Source organism: Dromaius novaehollandiae, unplaced genomic scaffold (genome assembly GCF_036370855.1).
Source record: "Dromaius novaehollandiae isolate bDroNov1 unplaced genomic scaffold, bDroNov1.hap1 HAP1_SCAFFOLD_27, whole genome shotgun sequence".
NCBI lineage: Eukaryota > Metazoa > Chordata > Aves > Casuariiformes > Dromaiidae > Dromaius > Dromaius novaehollandiae.
The window spans coordinates 5,232,321-5,256,232 of NW_026991415.1; the positions used below are offsets into that span (position 1 = coordinate 5,232,321).

General features: G+C 51.1%; 1 protein-coding gene across 1 annotated transcript; it reads right to left on the reverse strand.

Moving 5' to 3' along the window:
- Positions 1-1,236: 1,236 nt before the first annotated feature.
- Positions 1,237-8,197, reverse strand: LOC135326294 (endogenous retrovirus group 3 member 1 Env polyprotein-like). Its single transcript, XM_064504174.1, has 2 exons — positions 8,073-8,197; positions 1,237-4,009 (listed from the first exon to the last, which is right to left on the reverse strand). The coding sequence occupies exon 2, from the start codon at positions 3,989-3,991 to the stop codon at positions 2,399-2,401; it is 1,593 nt and encodes a 530-aa protein (XP_064360244.1). The 5' UTR covers positions 3,992-4,009; positions 8,073-8,197; the 3' UTR covers positions 1,237-2,398.
- Positions 8,198-23,912: the final 15,715 nt, after the last annotated feature.

The window sequence follows — 23,912 nt, forward strand, 5'->3', positions numbered from 1 at the left end:
CGGATGGTAAGCTGTGATAAATCCAGGTTATTCTTCTCTCTCCAGCCCAATTTCAAATGCCACTCCCTGTAAAATGAGAGCCCTGATCACTTTGGATTTCCACCAAAGAACTATAAAACTCAGTCAAGTCTTCTAATGCCTTAATGCTGTGAGCCTGGATAGCTGTGGCAGAAGAGTGGGTGTACAATAGACCAGAGCAGGTATCTACAGTGATCAGGACATATTTGTGCCACTGGCTCTCCAGTAGGGGACACCAATTTGCCACACCTCCCCAGGCATTTGTCCTCTGCAAACATACAGCTTTTCGGTCTGCAACCACCATGGAGCTAAGTGGGTACAACGGGGGCAACGCTGTCTTGTCCCTTTTTATGCCATGATGGTGGTGTGAAGACCTCGAACACTAGTCCATTGGGTGGCCCTATCTCCACCCAGATGGCCACTTCTGTGGTGAATCCAATCTGCTAACTCTGCAGCAATAATCACACTAACAGCCGCCATAACATCTACCTTGGCATCTCTGGAATTACGAGTTGCATGGGTGTCTGCGTGTCTTGTGGCAAGTCAATATTGGGTGCTGGTGATGGCAAAGGACTTGAGGAGGTGGGGACAGATCCTGTGGGCCAACAACTGTTGCACAGCTGGTGTCAGCAACAGGACTTTGGTTTTTACGACCATGGGGCCCTCTCTGCTCAGAAGAGATGGGGTCAGCCTGAACAAGCAGAGCAGAAGCATCTTTGCTGACAGCCTGGCAAACCTGGTAAGGAGATGGTTCCACTGGGAACGACCAGAGGGAGAGGATGACCAACAGTCAGTAAAGCCACAGCAATAGGCACGCTGGCCAGTGTGTCCAGGGGAGAGCTCTGGGAGCCAGGACACATCCTAGGAACCCACTGCCTTTACCAGCAGAAAAGACACAAAATGCAGTCCATCCTTCTCCTTGAGAGAGAAACCAGAGGAGCCCTCTCCAGCCCCAGATGATCTGAGAGCAGGACTGCTGGTGGCCAGAGGTCATGATATTCAGCAGTGTCGTGGCCCGAAAGGAGTCGTTCAGGACGACCTCCCTCCCCTTGGGGCCGAACGACCAAGTTCGTGATGCCCTTGGACTGAATTAAGGTGAAACGACACCAGCCAACCGGTTTTAAGATTTATTAACACAAAGATAAGGCATGTTGTCAAATAGCATAATTCAATGGCGAATACTGCAACTAGCTAGACAAAAACAGATCTTACCAACATTCAACAGAAGAGAGGGGGAAAGAGAGAGAGAGAGAAAGATATCACCACCCGTGGATCCAGCGGCGTCCTGTTGGTCCTCTTCCTTTGGGAGTCTCGGCGGTGGGGGGAGCTTCCATCTGGTGGTAGGTGGGTCCTCTTCACCCTGGGTGTAAGTTTTGGTGGTGCGCGTGCAGTAATTACAACTCGAGTTGGGTCCGACCCTAGGTTAGCTCGGAATGACACGCGTGCAGTGGTTACAGCTCGAGTTGGGTACCTCCGAAGAGGGACCCTGAACAAAGAGATCCCTGGGCAATTATAGCTTTTTCAAACTAAGTTTCCCACCCCCCCACGTGGTAGTTCAGACCAATAGTAATTTTTGAGTCTGGGGTCTCCTGCTCCTTATTGGATCTCATCGTTGTTCCTAGGCAGGCTGTTTCTTTTCTCCCTTATCTTTTCTGTTGCAGTTTCTGCAGACAGGTGTGTCTTCCTTCCTCGGGTCCCACCATCATCTCTCAAGGTCTTGACAAAGAGGTGGTAATTCCAGCAATTAGCACTGTTTCAGCAGTGCACAGGAATGCAAATTGCTGGTAACTCCCTTATCGTTCCCGCCTGCACCAGCTCTGGGGCCCTTTCTTACCGAACTAGGGAGTGCTGCCTAAGGCTTCAGCAAATTTAGTCACTCATGCCAAGCAAGTTTTATAGAAGTTGTGCTAAAAACGGATCCCAAAGTCTCTGCCCGATTGTGGTCTCGTTCAGTGCAGGCTCGGTGTGTTCTGGGTGGTCGTAGGGAGACCATCTCAGGGGTCGCAGCAGCCCAGTCCTGTTTCCGCCAGGGACAGATGGCTTGTTCGGGGTTATGGCCTGCCTGCACCCCATGCACCAAGAAATGTTTAAGGCAAAAAATTCATACATCTGTCCGCCACACCACCCCGTGACTTAAACATTGATTGGTACGTCTCCTTCCTGAAGTCTTCATCCACAGTGGTGATATGAGATAGAGAGAGAGAGATATCAGAAAGAAGTATAGAAAGGGTAGAACAAGTCATGGGAAGAGTAAAAGGAACGATACAGGTTCAGGTAAAAGGTGCTTAACAGTGGTTACACAGAGGTGTTGCCCAATGCAAGCTCATGCTTTAACAATTTTAGCAACTTTTAACTTCACAGAACACACATCAAAATTGAGTTAACGAAGGTAAGTGATTGTTACAACAGGTATAACAGCTGGCAAATGCGGTATGGATGTCAATATGCAATTTCCTCCTTCAGGGTAAACTGGGAATGGGTTTAAATGATGGGTACTGTGGTTGGCTGTGGCCAATAGATGGCACGGATTTTCTTTATGCCGTCGGGTGAGGTGGTAGGAACAAATTGCATGTCGGATTAATTGAACAAAGCAAGGAATTGTACAAGGTAAAAACATTAAAGCGGCAACTGCACCTAACAAATACAATATTAACTGTTTCACCCACGGTGCCCCCGGTAACCAGGACCACAAATTGCCACTCCAGCCGTTCCAGGTTTGGACGGGGACATGGGCTATTTTTCTGATATCTTTGGTTAACTGGAGAACTACCTCCCCTACATCATCTATTTCTAAACAACAGTTGGAAATATTTAATTTCCCACACACCTCTCCCTCTTCAGCTAACAGATAGTCTAAAACCATGCGGTGCTGAAGGATTGCCGTGCGCATCTGTTGGGACTGCAGAGTTAAAAGATCTTTTGCATCAGCGGTTTTGTTGGTAATAATTTCTAGAGCCACTTTTAGGTTGTAAATTGGTTCTCTTGCCCCCGATATTAGTTCATTAGGATTCCAGGTTGCAGGCCCGTAATGTTGAACTATTCGTTCAGGAGGCCACTCATTATTTCCCCATTTTTGCGTCTCACCCAAATCTACCTTAATGGACCGCGTCTTACGGGCAACCCTTCTGTCTCCGAGGTTATCATATACTTTTATGCCTAACCAAGGTCCGCCTGTTTCTGGTAAAAGGAAAAACAAAGGTCTGACAATCCCTGTATAACAAATTCCCGACCACCCCGCGGGTAAAAATTTATATGCTGTGTGTCTGCAGATCCAATAATGCCCCTTCTTAGCTCCAATGCCCTGAGCAAATGGCCCGTTTATCCCTGGTGGGAATTGAAAGTAAGTTGTGTCTCTGTCGCCCAGAGGGCTGAAAAATGTGGTTGCCCCATCACCTATTTGGCTGGTATAATACCAAGCCCCAGAAGTGCCTTCCCATTTGCAGGTTTGCTTGTAAGGGGGATAATTGGGTCGTTGGAGAGTTAAAGTTTTGTTTTTGTTTGACCAGTATCCCTCAAGTCCCCGATGACACCCCGTTTCATTGAGCCACATCCATAGGTGGAGATTCCTGTTTTTGTCGAGCGGCTTATGAGCGAGTGTCCATCGACATTTACTTTCCCCCACTTCGATCCCTCCCTCCTGGGTACGAATTAAACAATATTGCTCCATGGCTGGAAACTGAATTGGCCAGGTCCCACTGTCGTCCCACATGTCGTCCACGGTTTCGCTGTAATTGCTTACGATCTGGTCTGGGGTGAGGGATGTGGACGTCCACGGCCAGCTTGATAACCCTAGCGGTCCTCCGCAAACCCAGCAGTGGCTTAAATTGAAAGTTTGGCTTACTGCTTTCACCAGCAACACGAACTCGTTGTTCTCGAAGAGATTAAATGAGTTGGGGGAAGGTAGAGGGAGTGGTCGTTCGTTGCCCTCGTGGATGCATCCTTGAATCTGGATGGTCCAGAGCAGTAGGTGCATCTTGGTCAGACCACCACCCTTGAAAACATAAATAAGAACAAACTCGCTCCTCAGGTCAGAAGGAGGGAATAATCCATTTTGTGTGAATCTTGTGGGTTTTCCCACTAGCATCTTTCGCTCTCCAAGTATATTTATTATTCTATTAACCTCCCAGCAGTTTTGCTCCCAAAAAGGAAGCCATTCCAGGCAGCCTTTGAACACCATATATGAGTCCATGTAGATGTGTACAGGGGAGGTAGCCTGGCCTTTGCATTGGAATACGCTCCACACTGCAGCCAGCTCTCCCACCTGCGCACTGCCCTCTCCCTCTGTAATGATCTGCTCCTTAGTCCCCACTTGCAGCGCCACAGCCTGGTATCTCCAGGTTTTCCCTTTCTGCTTTGAGGAAGCATTTAGGATCTGATTGGAAAATGGGGGAGCTACTAGAATTACAGAGGGGAGTTGGGGGGTTTCTTTATTCAAGTCTGCCTCATCTTGTATATTTAAAACTTTAGCAGCTCCCTCTGTTACGGAGAAGACTTTGCAATAGTGCTGTATTTGTGTGTACCATTTTCGTACAGAGGCTCTCTGAGCCACCCCGTCAGGGGGCGGGGTCCCTGCCAGGACTGCTTTGGTCACCTTAAACGGACCTTGGAGAACTATGGGTTGCTTTCGAATAGTTCGTTCAGCCTCCCTTAGGGTGAGGCTGACTACAAACATCCCCTTCTCCCACGTAGTGTACTGTTTTTCAGCATCATATAATGGCCTGGCAATAATTGAAAAATCAGGAATGTGCTTCCTCCAAAATACGAGCAGCCCTAGAGCATGTTGCAGGTCCTTTTTGGACTCCAGCATTTTAATTGAGTCTAATGAGGACAGGGTATCCGGGGGAATGCAGGTCATCCCCCCCCTCCACCAGATTCCCCAAAATTTTACTTCACTGGAGGGAGTTTGGATCTTTTCAGACGGAATTGTCAGCCCTGTCTGCTCTAGGTGAGCAATAATGTTGCACTGTGTTCTCTCAACGTCCTCTACCTGGCTCCCTCCCATGAGCACGCCGTCTATGTATTGATAAATTTTGACTCCCACCTGTATGGGGACAGTTTCGAGCTCTTGTGCTACCGCAGGGGGATGCTTGTACCCCTGAGGTAGTTGAGTGAACTTGTATTGCTGTCTCTCCCACGTGAAGGCAAAATGCTCTTGGTCCTCAGGCTGCAAAGGGACCATAAAAAACATGTATTTGACATCGATTGTTGCCATCACGGGGTGGGACTTCTCCTGGATAGTCGCTATTAATTCAGCAATATTTGGCACAGCAGCCGTCAGTGGGCCTGTATTGTTATTCAGATGCCGATAATCAATTGTCAATCTCCACTTTCTGTTTGGTTTACAGACTGGCCACACAGGGGAGTTACAGGGTGAGTGAGTGGGAATAATTATCTCCTGTTCTCGTAATTCAGTTATTACAGGGGCAATTCCCTCCCTTGCTCCTAATGGCAGAGCATAGGGTTTGACATTGATTATTTTTGAAGGAGGAAGTGCGGGTGCTGACTGAAGCAGCCTCGTCGAGGCTACAGGGAGTCCAAACGTCCACTCTTTTCCTCCCAAGTCTACCCAGGTACGGCCTTTTAGTAGGTCAAGTCCCATAATATTTGTTGGCAAATCTCCTAGTATCATTGTGGTTTCAACTGGAGATTCATCACCTGGCAGCCAGCATTTAATTCGGGCTGTCGGTTGTGGTTTAGAATTACCAAAAACATCAGTGACCCAGATTGGTTTCTTATCGGCCACTATTCCATTGTTATCAGCAATATCCTTCCGAAGAGCTGATATCTGGGCCCCAGTGTCTACTAAGAAAGTAACTGGAGTTTTAAAGGGCCCTAGTGGGAAAGTTATCAACAAGTCTCCTCTGCTGTTTTCTGTGAGCCTCCTTAAGTGGACCCACTGGCCGTTCCCCGGCTCACTTAAAAGGGACAGCTTGGGGGGTTTTCCCGACTCCGGGCTTTTAAAATCAACCACATCAATTTCCTGGGGTGCAGACGGGGTTACTACTCTAGGTTCTTGGGATAAGGGAGCAGGATCTTTGGGATTTGAGGAAGATGGGGTTCCCCTTATCCTGTCCCAACTTCTTACCAAACTTTCCAGGTTGGGAGTTGGTAACCTATCCATGACTTCTCTGGGAATTCCCTTTGAAATGCCTTCTGCCCACAATAATTGTCTCCTGCTACCCGACACCCGTACCGGTTTCCCAGGATGTGGGGGTCGCGGCGATTTATGTTGCCTCCCACTTTCCTCAACTCTTCTTATTTCTGCTTTATGCTTTGTTTCCCCCTGGCCAGTGAACCCCATACGCCTTCCGTGATTAATTAGTTCCTGTGCCACTTCCCCCCAAGTCATGTCAGGGCAGCCTCCCCTTCGTCTCGGTCGGAGAGCTCGTAATCGGTCTTGCAGCTGAACAGCATATAGCTTTAAAGCATCAGGAAGTCCCCTGATCAGAGGATGTAACCTCTCGGGGTCTGCCACACACTGCATGGGGGAGGGCTGCTGCGGAAGCAGCAAACGGTCATGCATCAATTGGAGGCAAGCAGTTTTCTGCACGCTTTCCAGAATGTGGCCCGCTATGGGTGTTTTAATAGAAAAAGGGTCTCCTCTTTCCATTGGGTCTAATCCTCCTGCCCAGTAGGCTACCCTCTGGGTCAAGGACCATGGTTCCCTATTATCATTTGTGGTTAGGAAGACTCCGGGTCCCCAATATCCTCTAGCCTCATCTTCACTCAGCAGAATGCGATCCCCCCCAGTGAGGGAGACTCTCCACACATACTCAGTTTCAGTTTCCCGGGAGCCCCGGGAGTATTTTTCCTGTATTTTAGCCAAGTCCTGAGGGGAATAGGGGATAATATGCGTGGTATGTTGTTGAATACCCCCTTGACCATTATCAATGGTTTCAGTTTTAATCAAGGGTCTCATTACTACGTTCCCATCTCCAGGATAAAAGAGGTTCCTGCTCTCTTCTAATTCTTTAATTGGATATATGGATTTTAGATCAGATGCCTGTTTTCCGTCTAGTTTTGCCAAATTCGAGAATCCCAGTTCACTATCATCACACCCCCGCCTGTTTTCTTCCAGTTCAGACCGCAGGATTCTCTCTCGGTCTAATGAGTCCGATAAGATTGTTTGAAGCCGCTGAGTATGGTTGCGCTCAGCAGCGAGTTGACTTTGCAAGTTTCTCACCTGTTCTTGCAAAGACTCAATTGTCTCTTTGTCTCGACTCCGCGAGTTTCTTATCTGTTCTTGCAAGGACTCAATTGTCTCTTTATCACCTTGCCTCTCCCTCTGGGCAGCAATTAGTGCCGCCCCTAAAACAGCACAAACTGTTGCTTTTCCTTTCCCGGTTTGTAGTTTTCGTTCCTTTGCCAAAAGAGTGATCCTATCTGCCACCGCCTTTGAGTCATGCCAATTGTTTTGGGCCCAAGCCATGCCAGGAAGAGAGGGCAGGGCTTTATAGCCCTTCAATTTTTCAAAGAGAGGATTATCCTCCATTGTCGGATCCTCATATCGATCCCGACAACAACTATCACACAACACAAAAGGAGGCTACTCCAAATTATTCAGCCTACTGTGGGTTCACGTACCCAGTGTGGATCTTTACAACAAGATCCTTTGTACTCCAAATTATTCAGCCTACTGTGGGTTCACGTACCCAGTGTGGATCTTTACAACAAGATCCTCTGTCCCCGCTCCTGGCAGGCACTTCCCAAGGAGGGGCCACGCTAAGGGCCCTGGTCCCTTCTGGTAGGTTCAGTATCTCAAGGGCATCCTGCTGACTACGCCAATTATGTCGCGGCCCGAAAGGAGTCGTTCAGGACGACCTCCCTCCCCTTGGGGCCAAACGACCAAGTTTGTGATGCCCTTGGACTGAATTAAGGTGAAACGACACCAGCCAACCGGTTTTAAGATTTATTAACACAAAGATAAGGCATGTTGTCAAATAGCATAATTCAATGGCGAATACTGCAACTAGCTAGACAAAAACAGATCTTACCAACATTCAACAAAAGAGAGGGGGAAAGAGAGAGAGAGAGAGAGAGAAAGATATCACCACCCGTGGATCCAGCGGCGTCCTGTTGGTCCTCTTCCTTTGGGAGTCTCGGCAGTGGGGGGGCTCCCGTCTGGTGGTAGGAGGGTCCTCTTCACCCTGGGTGTAAGTTTTGGTGGTGCGCGTGCAGTAATTACAACTCAAGTTGGGTCTGACCCTAGGTTAGCTCGGAATGACATGCGTGCAGTGGTTACAGCTCGAGTTGGGTGCCTCCAAAGAGGGACCCTGAACAAAGAGATCCCTGGGCAATTATAGCTTTTTCAAATTAAGTTTCCCACCCCCCCACGTGGTAGTTCAGACCAATAGTAATTTTTGAGTCTGGGGTCTCCTGCTCCTTATTGGATCTCATCGTTGTTCCTAGGCAGGCTGTTTCTTTTCTCCCTTATCTTTTCTGTTGCAGTTTCTGCAGACAGGTGTGTCTTCCTTCCTCGGGTCCCACCATCATCTCTCAAGGTCTTGACAAAGAGGTGGTAACTCCAGCAATTAGCACTGTTTCAGCAGTGCACAGGAATGCAAATTGCTGGTAACTCCCTTATCGTTCCCGCCTGCACCAGCTCTGGGGCCCTTTCTCACCAAACTAGGGAGTGCGGCCTAAGGCTTCAGCAAATTTAGCCACTCATGCCAAGCAAGTTTTATAGAAGTTGTGCTAAAAACGGATCCCAAAGTCTCTGCCCGATTTGTGGTCTCGTTCAGTGCAGGCTCGGTGTGTTCCGGGTGGTCGCAGGGAGACCATCTCGGGGGTCGCAGCAGCCCAGTCCTGTTTCCGCCAGGGACAGATGGCTTGTTTGGGGTTATGGCCTGCCTGCACCCCATGCACCAAGAAATGTTTAAGGCAAAAAATTCATACATCTGTCCGCCACACCTGCCCCTGCCAACCTGCCACCACCCCCGTGCTGCCTCGTCCTCTGTCCCTCTTCTCCACACTGCAGGGACCAGTGATGCAGCAGGAGCTGGCACAGCCCCACAGCCGCTGCCCGGCCCCTGGCCCTCCCCTCCTGCCTGCCAAACATCACATCCATCTTCAAGAAGGACAGGAAAGAGGGTCTGGGGAGTGATGGGCTGGTCAGCGTCACCTCAGGCCCTGGGGAGCAAATCTTCCTGGAGCTGATTCCAGCCACATGAAGGGGTCGGGAACAGCCAGCACGAAGTCATTGAGGGCAAATTGTGCCTGACCAATCTGTGCCTGACAGCAGCCTCTAAGGAACAGAGGCAGAAGTGCCATCAGCAGGAGAAGGGGAAACAGCCCCAAATCTGCAAGAGAAAGATGTCTGCTTTTTAAGCTTTCTTTATTCTTCATGTTGCAGAAGAAGTGTTCTCCACATTCTCCAACTGGTATTGAGCCAGAGTGTGTCTTAATGAGTTCTGGACATGTAGGAAAAGCAGCATTTTTGACAGGAGACATGTAATGAAAGCTTCCTCCCACCTCCCCAGCCCTGCCATTTCTCTCTTCAGCCACTGGGGACTTGCATCACTCTTGCTAACATCTAAGTTTTTTCCACTCCAGTCAGTAGGTGAATCTTACAGCTCCTATGCACCAATTCCCACCTGCTTGCCTTAGAGAACTAGTTGCAGACACAGGAGAACTTTCTTAATTGCAAACAAACAAAAATAAATTATGATCAAGTTTAATAAAAAGTAAAATACACTTCTATAACACTGCATGTTAAGTCCAAGCTGCCTGCAGTGAGGTCCACTTTCCACAAGGAATAACCCCCCTAGAAATGTTTTAGGTAGGAGAAATACAGCTAGATGGAAATACAGCTAAGGAGCTGGGCAAAGAGACAATTAGACTGCTGAAAGACGAGGCAAGCTTCAGACTCCCTGAAGCTCAGAGCAGCAACTGGAGAGCTGAGAGAGATCTGAATGGATAAAGATTAAGGGGAGGAGGAAACCTGGAGAACTATGGAAAGTGCATATGTCCAGATAATCTGATGCAAAGATGCCTTTAGAAATGATCACCTTAATCAGGACATGGGGGAATATGTGAAAGATTCCTGAGATGCCATCCACAGCATGATAGAGCAGTAACGCAAGTTGTCAGGGACAGATCAATTCTTTTCTCCTGAGATTAATACCCTTCCTCAAAATTTCCACTCTTTCATCATGGGAAAACATTGACCTTAAGATTAGTCAATCATTTGAGCTGTTGAAAGTGTGCTCATATTTTTGAAATGTTGAAAACTGTTCTTCCCCTTTCCAGGCAGAGCTCAGGTGTCCAACCACAAGCACCCAGTGGCACTTGGAGAGGCCCTGGTGTCTCTGAGGCGCCTGCCTGGGCCTGGCAGCTCTCGCAGGGGACCTGCGGGAGACCGGAGCCCCTGGGAGCTGCAGAGGGAGACTGGGCAGAGGGGACCAGGGCACCTGCAATGGCACCACATGTCCATGACCCTGTGATGGCATCCCACCCCAGTTCTGAAAATCGCTTTCTTTCTGAAAACAAACAAACAAAAGAGAGAAAACCACAAAATTCCCATAAAAGACCACTATATTAAAGAAAAGAAAACAAAGCAAAAAAGGGCCATAAGAACACAAAGAAGGCTGAAACCTGGAAACTGCAACCAAACATTCCTTCGCTTTGGATCATTCTCTTAATTTCTTCCTCATTTTGTTTTGTATTGACTGTTTCTAGACCTTTCTGCTATAATCAGGCCTGCACCATTAAAACAGATATTTTTGTGCCTCGCACAGAGTCCAGTGCACCAAAACCACCCCCAGCCCACGACTGTCCAGGCCACTCCTCACTCTTTGCGCAGAGCAAGTCACACTCTGAGGTGTCAGGCTCTCTCAACTGATAGAGGCAAGCAGGGTGACCAGCTTCAGTGAAATGCTGTATCTTTGGATGGCCAAATCTGCACAAACCTCAACATAGCTGTGTTAGCGTGATGTCTGAAAGGAGTCCCTAACCATCTAGCCACACTCCCGTTTCCTTCCCTGCACGGTAAATGAAGTGCTACTGCATTTGAGGTGACAACAGGGATGAGGCTGATCTCACCCAGTGCCAGGCCATTTTGGTGCACATGTCTATGTCTAACGCAAGTGTCTGGACTTCCCTTTCTAATCAAGGGAGAGAAATAAGTTGTCTCACTGAGAGGTCTGGAGATGCATCTCCTGGTGACCAGCTAATGCTCCAGAACGGTTCCCGTAGGTCCTGGGTCACATTTCCCAGCTCCATATGGGAGCACAGCCACACCAGGGCATCTCAGGCAGCAATAGCCTCTATATGTAGGCAGATGAATAAGGGCCTGAACACAAACTTTTAGTCATAAGGTAACACCTATTTGAAAGTTAACTCTATGCAAGAGCTGAAAAAAATCCTCATTTCCACAATTTCAAATTTTTTTTCAATTGGAATGGATTTCTTATTTCTTTTTGTATTATTTATTTTATATTTATATAGAGTTATTCATTCCTGATAGATTTCCTACCAGCACTGCGCATGGAGAAACTTTGCTCTGAGGAACTACTATATTCAACACACATATTTCCTATCTTTTCTTCTGCCCCTCTGTCCTTTCTTCTGCATCTGCAGAGCATGGGGAGAGGCAGGCAAAGGGGACATGGCTGCAGTGTTGATTGTGAGGTCACTTCCACTGCAGCTGCCTGATTGGCCCTCGCAGATGTGCTGGCCAGCAGGCTTTGTGATGTCACCCAGCACCTCAGAGAGCCCATCCAGCAGCAGTGACAGCCCTGGGGAGGGGAGGGGGAGATGCAGGTGACAGGGACCCATCTGGGTGCTGATTGTGAGGGCACCTCTGCTGCAGCCACCCCACCAGCCCGCGGCCGGCAGGCAGGCAGGCACGGCTCATGGCCACCCTGCTCAGGACTCGCCCCTCTGCAGCGGACCTGCTACCGAGCAGTGCACAGCTCCTCACCTAGGTCTCCTCCAAGCCCAGTGTGCTGCCCCTGTGTCCCAGAGACACCATGGCCATTATCTGGAGGCTTCCTTTGGCAGCTCAACCTTCCCAAAGCAGCACATGATGGATTATTACCAGCCAGAGGGGTTTTTTATAGTGTGCTACCAAGAAGGAGTCATCCTGCAGGCTCCAATGTACAGGTTGATGATGGGTGGGTGAGCTGAACTGTGCAAGGCCTCCTGGGACAGACCTGGACCACTCTGGAAGGAACTGACCCTCACTTGCCTTTATCCACACCTCACTGCCATGAGGGCACCTTTGTCCAAATCAGCCTCAGATCCACACTTGGGATGTCATCTCACAGGGGGTTCACTTGCAAAGAAGAGTCCATGAGTGAGCTAAGACCCAGGCTGTGCCCGAGCTCATCAGGCAGGAGCTTCAGAACCTGCAGGCCTCAACCAGCTCAGTGACACATTGCAAAATGTGCTCAGCTGAGCTGGACACCTGAACTGTCAGGTCAGAAATGACTCCCTTAGAGCAGAGAGGAGCACATGGAAAAGTGAGGAACCTAATTCTGAGGGGCCTTGCAAGTTATCTGCACAAAACAACTTCAGCTGTGCAAGCTGGTTCTCAGCTATGACCCCTGAAGTATTTCCTGCTGACTTGCAGGCAAGTGCTTGAGCATCATGACTCACTGTAGTCACTGCGCATCTGGGAGAAGTATTTTTAAAGGCCTATTATTTTCTGAAGAAATACTTTGTCTTTGGAAGTTTCCTTATTTTGCCCTCTTTAAAGGCTAATGACTGTGGCACTGCCACTTGAAAGAGTGCCTCTGAGTGCTCCACTGTGGCAAGACCATTTCCTTGTTAACCGTGTGGGTGAAAAAAGGTGAAAAAAGATGACCTCTTGTACTCCAAATACTCTAAGCTCCATATCTCTATGTACTTCATAGTCATGTCATATCTGGCTGGAGATCCTGGCAAGAGCTGAGGAAACTCAAGGCCTGAACCTCAGTATACAGAAGGCAGCAGGCTGCCAGCACCCCTGGCTCTGGCCACCAGGGCAGCCTGGGCCCTGCGAGCCAAGTCACCTCCTCACCTCCAAGGGCTCCCCAGCTCCCCAGCCTGGCAGCACCCCCCATGCACAGCACTGCTCTCTCCAGACACCTCTTCCCATTCCAAACACCAAGAGCCAGGGGCCACCACTCCTCGCCAGCACAGGGCATCCCACCACTGTGATTGTCCACTTCTGCCCCTCGCCGCATAGAGAATTGCCAGCCAACTCTCTTTTGTATCAGCTTCCCTCAGCAGTCAGCCAAGAGGCCTCCCTAATCAGGTGCCCTTTTGGGCCTCAAGGAGGGAGGCCAAAGCTCTTGGCACCACTCATCCTCTCCCAGGCCTTGCTCAGGGGGCTCGCAAATGACCACATGGTGGCACACAGACACACGGACCAGCTCGCACAGGGCCAGGGCAGCAGTCCTAGACAAGCAGGCTTCCAACCAGGAAAATGGCACAAGCCTTCCGCTGCTCTCAAGCATCTGCATTTCACTGTCTCACCAAGAGCTGGGGCTTCTCTCCCAGGCAAAGCCTTGAGCCAAGCCAGAAGGATATGGCAGTGCTCCACTCATTGGCACCTGGAATTTTCAGGGCTGCAGGGAGACTACCCCATCAGGGGCTCATTGAGGAGGAGTCAGGGGTGGGGAGGGAAGAGGTCACAATGCAAAAGCTCTAAGACTTTCTCCTCAAAAAATGAGGCAAAACTCTAAAAGCGCTCAGGTAGAAAACTCCAAGGGTCAAGTGCTTCCAGCACACAGGGACCACAAGGCCTGCCCAAAAGCCGGCAGCCTCCTTGGAGGATGGCTGTGCTCACCACCACTCCCTTGGCTCCAGCTACTCGCAGCAATGCTTCTAGAGCTAAGTGGGGCTCCTCACACCCACCCAAAGCTCAGGCAAAAAACAGCACCTTGCCTGTGTCAGCACCTAGTAACACCAAACCTAGCAGACCCATGCCTGCACGTGGGCTGCTCTCTCATTTCCCTGCTGCAGCACAGGAAGGTCACACTACAGCAGGACAGTGGAAGAACTTGCAGAGACTGCAACTGCAAGGAAGAGAGACCTGGGCTGCGCATCTGTTGCAGAGCACCCTTGCCTTGATTTGCCTATTCAAAGGGACTAGTTGTCTAGGGGATTGCGCACAGGAAGGGATCGTCCTGCCTTCAGAGTCATCTCCCAAGAACATACCTGCCTGTCGCAAAAGACCACCTCTCCACAAGGCCTTCGCTCCTCCAAAGAGCTGCCAGCATGCTAATGCCCAGCTGGCAATGAGCAACTCCCATGGCCTTCTCCTCCCGCAGCAAACTGCTGCAGGGGAAAGCTCTCACTAGGAAAAGCAAATGAAAGGAAAGGAGGGTAAAAGCAGGCTTGGCTTGCATCTCAGAGCAAGGAGAAACACTCCCTGGCCTTTAGTCTGGATCCTGCTTGCAGATCCTGGCAAGAGCTGAGGAAACTCAAGGCCTGAACCTCAGCGCACAGAAGGCAGCAGGCTGCCAGCACCCCAGCTCTTGCCACCAGGGCAGCCTGGGCCCTGCGAGCCAAGTCACCTCCTCACCTCCCAGGGCTCCCCAGCTCCCCAGCCTGGCAGCACTCCCCACGCACAGCACTGCTCTCTCCAGACACCTCCTCCCGGGACAAGTGCCAAGACACTGGGGCCACCACCCATCCCCACCACAGGGCGCCCCACCACTATGACACCCCACACCCGCAACTCTCGCATCACAGAGGGTGGCCAGCCAACATACAGCTAGCTATACATTAGGGACACACAGGCCATACGACCACACATGGCAACAGCCAGGGCACCCACAAGGGCCCCAAACACACAAGGACCAAATCTTTAGCCCTTCCATTTGCTTCTAGTCCTCAGGGGGGCTTGGAACAGGCACTTCCTCTGAACAGCCAGTCACTGCCTTGGTCCTGGTCACTTCCCACCTCCAGGAATCAAGGAACAGAGATATCCTTCAGATCTGGGAGAAAAATCTCAGAAGCCCCCTGGTGTTTTCATGGGGCAGAATTTTCTGTAGCGCACACACACTGGAAATCAGAGATTACTTCTGTCAGCACTCACACCTGCTCTTAACTCACTTAGCAACATAAACATTCTGGCTGGACTCCCTCATCGACTAGCGGAGGGTTGTAAGCCTGAACTTAGGAGGATGCACAAAGTCAAACTCCATGTCTACGTTGACAGCCAGGTGCCTGCGGCAGGCCTATGTGCTGCTGGGACAGGAGTGACCTCAGAGTAAATTCCAAGTCATGTGCAAGCTGCTGGCCTTCCAGGTACTCTGTCAGCAGTGACCTCACAAGGGATTTCCAAGCTGTGTGCCTGATGCTGGCCTATCAGGGACACAGAAAGAGATGACCTCTCAGGCACCACCACAGCCACATGCCTGTTACAGGAATTAGGGAAAGGCCTGCAAGTGATTCTGGGCAACATCTCCTAACAGGAGGATTGCATGGGAGCAGCGACCATGGAGCTGGAGACAGCAGGGCTTCATGGCCCAGGCAGAGGGAGAAGCCTTCCCGCAACTCCCCAGTCTGGCTCCTGCCCCAGTGCTGAACACACCCAGCAAATCCTCCACACCCCCAGGACAACAAGCACTCTCCTGCTTGGGGCCCTGACACTCTGAGACACGGGGAAGGACTGCGGCCAGGGCATCTCAGCGGGTGGAACCAGCAGAGCCGGGATTCAGCAGCTCTGCAGCCCGGCCTGGGAGCAGGGCTGATGGCACCGGCCAGGGCAGCACTGGCCACCCAGCAGCTGCCCAGGCCCTGCAGGAGCCCAGCAGCTCCCAGCACAGAGCTGCTCTGCAAACAGCCTCCCGGCTGCTGCCAGGGCCGCAGGGCTGCAGCCCAGCAAGAGGCCCGGAGCAGCCGCAGCGGCTGGGGCCTGGCGGGACCCGCGGGGACAGCCTCTCTGCGAGCCCTGGGAAATGCACTGTTCAGGACAAAAGGGAGCCTGGGGCAGGGCCCTGGTGAGGCCCCCAGCAGCCTGCTGCACTCCCATTGGCTGACGGAGCCATCAGTCAAGGCCAGCCCACCCTCCTCCCCTTGCTGGCCAATAGGAGGGCAGCACTGGGGGAGATGCCATGACAGCACTGCAGCTTTGTCTGACCCTGCGGGCAGCCCCTCCTCTCCCCTCCCCCCCTGCGTGGTGAGGCACCATGTTGTGGGCAGCAGCCCCGGGGCTTGGCAGCCCTCGCGCTGCACCCAGCAGGGCTGGGTCACGGCCAGGCAGGGGCTGCTCTCTGTGGGGCCGGGCTGGGCCCCGGCACATCGCTCCGCACGGCTGAGGAGCCCCGGGGCCCCGGGGCAGCCAGGGCCAGAGCAGCTTTCAGCCTGCCGGTGCTGGGCAGCAGAGGTGTGGGGCTGGGAGGGGGCGGGGGAGATGGCCCTGCTGGGCTCCCCCCAGCACTGCCCCCCACGGCTCAGAGAAACAGGCTTGGGGTCAGCAGGGACTTGGGCAGTGGCGATGGCACCTCCACCTGTTCCCAAGCTGCTCCCCCAAACAGGCTGTCTTTTGGGTGCAGACGTCTGACCCCAGTTTGCAGGAGGACAGGGGCTGTGGCCATCTGAGGACACAATCTCTGAGCCCCAAACATGCTCTGCCAATTTGGAAGGTATCCACACGGAAGGAAGAGAAGTTCTCCCAAATAAGTAGGCACCTTGGGATTATTACAATTTGAAGGTTTCTTTCCCCATTTTGGCATTTCCAGCAGGCTCTTGAGAGCCCCATGAGAGCTGCAGGACACCCCAGCCTCCTGGTCGCAGGACCGCTCATGTGCGTGAGCCAGATCCTAAAGGGCCACCCACTCTCAGGGAAGCCTGGCTATGGATTGCCCCCTGCCATGAGGTGGTGGAGCCAGCCCTAGAAGAGCCTTGGGGCTCAGGGGAGTGCCAGCCTCAGGACCCAGGAGTCCTGGCTGCCAAACTATCCCTCGAGCCGGACGGGACCCTCAGGCAGGCCTCTCCTGGTAGCCCCCATCCTGCCCAGCCACCCCCACAGCCCAGGATCCACATCCAGTTTTGCAGTTGACACTATCTCTGCAAGACCTCAGAAAGGCTCTCCCAATGCCCTTACCCTTGGTGGAGGGCTGCAGGAATACTGGGAACAAGGAACTGCATTCCGGGCTGATGGTCTTGGTCCAGCAGTCCTCCATCTCACTTTCCCCCTTGCCCTCAGCTCTTCTGTCCTTCCAGGGAAAAAGGATGCTCCTCGCATCTCATCACCCCATACTTCTCTCTAACCTGCTCCTGTGTCTTTCAGTGAGGGGCCCCAACATGGCCTTGCTGCCTACCATCCCCTCTCCTTGCCATGGAGCAGCTCTGAAGGGCAACAGTGGGGAGCGCATGAGCAGTGCCCAGCAGCTCTTGGCCCTCGCAGGGAAGTGAGGGCACCACTACGGCACCAGGGAGACCTCCCTGTGATGTGGCACATCCCACTGTGACCTCAGCTTGTGTCATCAGGGGGCTTAGTAGGTCACCACCATGGAGATGGCACAGCCATGGAGAGAGCAGAGAGATTTCCCCTCACGTCCTGGAAAGCAGTCACCTCCCTTCACCCCAGGTATTTTCCAGAACTTGCTGATAAATCCTTCAGGAATATCTCCAGATGGTGCCAAATGTTTGGGGTTTGGTATTTTTTAAAGACAGGATCAAAGTCATGTGGGATGAAACAGCAAAAAGATGATAGAGATGATACACCAGAAAAGAGGAAATGTGCCCTTAACACATCATGCTGAGAGCTTTATCTGGGACCCTGGTCCCTGCTGTGCTTCATAGCCATGGTCACTGCAGTGCAGAAACATGGTGCCGCCAATTAATAGGAATGAGTCTCTCAGTCAAGAGAGCCCATCACCTCAGAGTGCGACGTGTTCTGTGCAAAAAGTGAGCAGTAGCACGGACAACTGTGGGCAGGGGTGGTTTTCTGAGCACTGGACTCTGTGTGTGACACAAAAATATCTTGTTTAACAGTGCAGGCCTGATTATAGGAGAAATGTTTAGAAAATGACATTAAAAATGAAACAAGAAAGAAATTAAGACAAAGTTTTAAAGCAAAGAAATCTTTTGTTATACTTTCCAGCTTTTCATTTTTGTGTGTTCTTGTTGTCTTTCTTGATTTCTTCTGTTTCAGTATACCAGTCTTCTGGGGCGATTATGCATTATCAGTTTGTCTAAAAAGGAAACCGATTTTCAGAACTGGGGTGGGATGCAGTCACAGGGAAATGGATGTCTGGGGCCACTTCAAGTGCCCTGCTCCCCTCTGCCCAGCCTCCTCTGCAGCTCCCAGGGGCTCCGGTCTCCCGCAGGTCCCCTGTGAGAGCTGCCAGGGCCAGGCAGGTGCCTCAGAGACACCAGGGCCTCTCCAAGTGCCACTGGGTGCTTGTGGTTGGACACCTGAGCTCTGCCTGGAAAGGTGCAGAACTTTTCTTAACATTAAAGAAAACCATATGAGAACATCTTCATGAGCTGAAAGGACTGAGTAATCTTAATTAAATGTCAGTGCTTTCCCATGATGACATAATGGTGATTTTGAGGGACATCATGAATCTCAGGAGAAGAAATGTTGATCTGCCCCTTAACTTGCGTTACCACTGCTCTGTCTGTTATGCTGTGGCTTTAACCTCACTAATCTTTCCCCTATTTCCACCTGCCCTGATTAAATGGATCATTTCTAAAGTCAACTTTGCGTCAGACCATCTGGGCATATGCACTTTCCATAGTTTTCCAGTCTTCCTCCTCCCCTTGCTCTTTAGGCATTCTGATACCTCTCAACTCTCCAGTTGCTGCTTTAAGCTTCAGGGAGTCTGAAGTTTGCCTTATCTTTCAGCAGTCTAATTGTCTCTTCAACCAACTCCTTCACTGTGTGTCTATCCAGCCTTTCCTATCTATTTGGGAAGAACATTTCAAGGAAGGTTATTCCTTGCAGACTGTGGATCCCACTGGAGGCAACTTGGACTTGACATACAGTTGAGGAGTGCATTTTATTTCTTATGACACTGGATCATGTAAATTTTTATTTGATCACAATTAAGACAAATCCTTCTGTGTCTGTTTGCAGCTAGTTCTCTAAGGAAAGCAGGTGAGAACTGGTGCAGAGGAGCTGTAACATTCAGCTACAGCCATGAGAGGAAAAAGGTTAGATTTTTTTACCAAGAGTATTCTAAGTCCCCAGTGGCTGATGAGGGAAATGGCAGGGCTGGGGAGGTGAGGAAGAGCATTTTCCATGGATGTCTAACATCAAGGATGCTGCTTTTCCTACATGTCCAGACTTCATTAGGACATGCTCTGGATCAAAATCAGTTGGAGAATGTGGATATCACTCTATTTTGTAAGCTGAAAAATAAGGAAATCTTTAAAAGCAGAAATACTTGGGGTTCTTTTTCTTTTTTTGATACTTATTGAAATTTTCTGTTAAATGCACCCCTGAAACCTCTCCAATTAGCCAGAGAAGAATTGAAGAGCCAAAGAAAATTATGGAAAGAGGCATGGCTTCTTAGGGCTTTTTGCACTTTAATTTCCCCTCGGGTGTATTTGGTGCTGAGTCCATGAGCCTCCAGTGCTGAGAGGAGACTGAACTAAGCTCTCAAGAATTTGAAGTCAGAATCCAAGTTTACAAGTTATTTGGTCCCACTGAGGGTCATTACCAAGAAGGCTTCCCCAGGGGCTGATTAGAGCACAAAGCTGGAGGCCCTGATTGCAGACAGGCAAAGGCAATGTGCAGGCGGCTGTGATGTCAAGTCAGCCTTGGTGTGTGTTATCAAGCAGAATGGCCAAGCCCTACAGCCAGCCCTGTGGTAGGGTAATCCTTTGCCTCACATGTCACTCGCGGCTCTTCCAAGGGGCAGTGCCAGACTGGGTGGGGGAAGGAGGGAGGGTGTGCAATGCCTCGTGCAGAACAACAATTCGGCACCTCCTGGGCTCCCTGGAGGTGAGGAGTCAGCAAGGCCACAGTGCTGTAAGGAAACATCATCTTCTCATAGGCCTCAATGGCAGAGGTGCTCACCATAGCAAAGGGGACAAAGACCTCAGTTCTCTTGGAGGCTTTCAGCCTTGGCATTGCCTTTGGTCATCTCCATCACAGGCTGTCCTAAGCTGTCCAAAAGCTGCATCTGTTTCTCTGCAGCCTGTAGACACCCAACCTGCTTCCCCACCTCGCTCTCACTGCAGGATCTCCCCACCTTTACTGATGTCCCTCTGTCCTTGCTGGCTGCTGCTTGGAATACAAAGCCAGGGGCTGATCATGGAATGCCTCTGGGTGTCCGGTTGCACCACAGCACTACTCTACAAGTGACATCCTTGTTACGTGAAGGGCAGTCTGAACTTCTCAAGAGGCAGTTTGTGGCTCTTCTCATGCTGCTTCCCACTACCAAGAAAAGCTCCATCATCTCTGAAAACACCCTGCCACAGGCAGTCACAGGCAACTACTGTATTGGCCTTAGCCTCCACTTCAGCAGGCTAAAGCAGCCCAGGTCCCTCAGCCTCTCCATACAGGCCATGTGTGCTTCAGGCCCCCAACCCCATCTTGACAGACCTCCTCTGGACCCTCTCCAGTTGCTCCCCATTCCTCCAGCACTGGGCAGCCCACACTGGGACACACTGTTCCAGATGTGGCCACAGCAGTGCAGAGTCGAGGGGGATAAGAAGTGCCCTTGCCTGGGTGGCCATGCTCTTCCTAATGCAATCCTGTATGCAGCTGGCTTCATTTGTGGCGAGCACGCATCACTGGCTCATATGGCATTGCTCGTAATGTCCAGGGCCTTCTCCTCAGTCACTCCTCTGCTGGTCAGGTCTCTGCCTGTCCTGATGCATGTGGTGTTCTGCCCTGCTGATGAGCCTTTCAGACAGGACAGGATGTGGGGTATACCCCTGCATAACCCACCTTTACCTGGCTTCCTTTTTCTGCTCACTGGGACCTCCCCTGATCTTCACAAGCTTTCCAAGATGACAGAGAGCAGCTTTGCTGTAATAGCAGCCAGCTCTCCCCATGTCCATGGATGCCAGACATCCAGTCCCATAGACTTCTATGGGTTGAGTTCTAGAGACTTTGGCTCTGCGGGTTGATTTTCTCCTCAGGACTCCTGACTCAAGGCCCAACAGCTCAGGAGACCCTGTGGGTGAAGGCTGAAGCTAGAAGGACTTGGCTTCCCCAGACCTATCTACATCTGCTTTTACTAGAATCCCTGCCCCTTTCAGCAGTGAGCCCACATCTCCTTGTTTATTCTTTTACTGTCACTGAAGCAGTAGCAGCTCTTCTTCCTGTCCTTCACATCCCTGGCAAGTGTCTCTATCCCAGGGGAGCTTTGGCTTCCTTAACACCATTCCTGCTTTGCTGGACAATATTTCTGAATTCCTCCTTTGCAGCCTCTGCCTTCCTCCCTTTTCCATAGGCTGCCTTACTGCCCTGGATCTCAGGTGTGAGCTCCCTGTTTAGCCAAGCTGGGGTCCAGAGATGTCTACTAATTTTACAAGCTGTTCATATGGAGGATTCTCATGCCCGATGGGTGCTTAATGACCTGCTGGCTTTCCTGAGCTCCTCTGCCCTTCAGAGCTGCCTCTCTTTGTCCATCCCATGGAAGAGCTCCATACATCCAAGCTGACCCTCCTCATCTCCCCTGGTGGTCTCTCCTGAAGAACTTGCACCCTGCCATTGAAGGACACCAGTCATGCGAATGATCCCACCACATCTCAGCTATTCCAACCATGTGGCACTCCTGTGACAGCTTGTGCATCTCCATTTGCTCCTGCCCACACCCCAGGCTGCATATCAAATCATCTGGCAGAGTGAGGAGACATTCAGGAGGAGGACAGCTAGAAGGGTTGAGAGTGCAGAGACTAGAGTGGAGATCTTGGTGTGATGTACCTCCCTTCTACGCAGCACACTTAGATGCAGACAGTACAGACCTTCCCTAAAGGCAGTGTTGGAGATTCATTTCTTTGGGCATGGGTAAGAAACCCAAGATGTCCTGGGTCACTTGCCCAGCAACCACTCCAAAGGGGCATGGTTTTCCTTTAGGCCCCATGCTGTATGTGCTAGAGGCATGTGGTTGTGCTGGACACCCCAAGCATGGGACATGGCCCTGCCTATGGCCTATTTCTGTGTCATTAAATGAAGTGTCTGCACTGGAGCACAATAGCTGTTTATAACATTGGAGTCTTCATATGTCTCAGCTTCATAGTGAGTGGAGCTTTAGTAGTAATAAATGGCATCTAGTGTCATTTCAGATGGCCAAGGCAATTCCCCACCTGGCCCCCACCAGATGTTCTAGGCAGATGCAGGTCTCCCAGTCGCTCCATCAGAGCAAGCAGACACTGGCACATGCCTGGGACCACCACTGTCTCTTCAGCTGTCCCCAGGTGTTTGTGTATGAGCAAATGACTCCCACCCTCCATCTCCAGTAATTATAACGGGAGCTTAGACAAGGAGCTCCCATGCAGACCTCTATGTTGTGCTCACTTCAGTTTTGGCAAGGGGAATCCCACCTCCTGCATGTCTGTGCAGTTCACAGGAGGGATCTGAATCCCACTGCATCCCAGGGGCTTCTATACCAGCGTGTGATGTCCAGATTGACTCAAATAAATCAACACCTGAACCATGTGTCAATGAACTGCCTTCTTGTCCCTGCCTAGGTGTCCTGCCTAGCTAAGAGATGGGAATTCAGGGCTTCCAGAGTCACCGTCTGATGAAATAAACTGCAATGTTGGAATCAGTCTCACTCCACTCTTTAGAGAAGGGCATTAGGTGATTATTTTGGTCTACTTCAGGGAACATTTCCCAGGAGGAGGGAGCACAAGGGACAGAGACATTCAGGCCTTCAGCTGGGCCTCTGCTCCTGAGCGGGGCCAGGCTCCTGGGATGGAGGGAGCTCATGGCAACCTGGCAGCACTGCCCAGAGACAGCTGTGTGCAGGAGCAGCTTCTCTGCAAGGAGCAGCAGGGCTGCGGGCACTGCCTGCTGCTGCTGACATGAGAGGAGAGAAGACAGGGAGAAGTGCAAGGCAGTGTGGAGTGGGAGGACAGAGAGCTGCTTGTGGGAGAAATCTTCACAGCTCTCTGCACAGTAAGTCTCTGGCTGCAGGGCAATGCTACTGAGGTTCCTGGATGGCTCTTTTAAACCTATTCCATCCCAAGACTGATAGGTTTTTTAAGGGTCATTCTCCTGGCATCTCCCATTTGGAGGAGGGGGAGATGTTTTACAGCAGGGATTCTCTGCCACACCATCATGGGGACAGGACATGCTGCTACCCTCTCCCAGGGATGGCTGCAGGGCTCTGAAGCCGGGGCGTGCACCTAGGTCTGCCCAGAGCTGTGATTCAGAGCAGTGCCCCTGCACTGCAGAGGAAGGTGAGAAAAGGGCTACATGAAAGGGAAGGAGCTTTCCTTCCAGGGCTTTCAGTTTCCTTATTTTGGCAGGGAGAGAAAAGATTTTGCTCTTTTGGCAAGGAACTGGGACTCACTAACCTTCACTCTCGGAGATGAGGAGGTCTGTGAGAAAGCTCAGCAAACCCCTTCAACCCCACCTCAGCCTACAGCAGCACCGGCACTACCTTTATGGATTTATCAGGGTCTATGTGTTTAGCACCTGCAAGCACAGGGATTTCCCTGCCCAGGTTTCAGTCCTGGAAGGTTTCTGTAGGGCAGAACTGAGCACACAGAGAGTGGGACAGGGTCTGTGAGCACTGACAAGTAAAAGATGTTGGGACAGAGAAAGCTCCAGGCAGCAGGGACAGTGCCAGGCAGCAGAGATGGGCAGGGAATGGGAGGGAACGGTGAACAAAATCATCATGGGAGGATGGATTTGGGCAAGTCATGGTCAGTCCCTCCAATGCAGACACCTTCCTCTGAGCACTCCCCCATCTCTTCTCTCCCACCCAGCAGAGCCTCTGCCCTGACAGTCGTGACGTCCAGGGCATGAGCTACCTCCTCTGCAGCCAGAC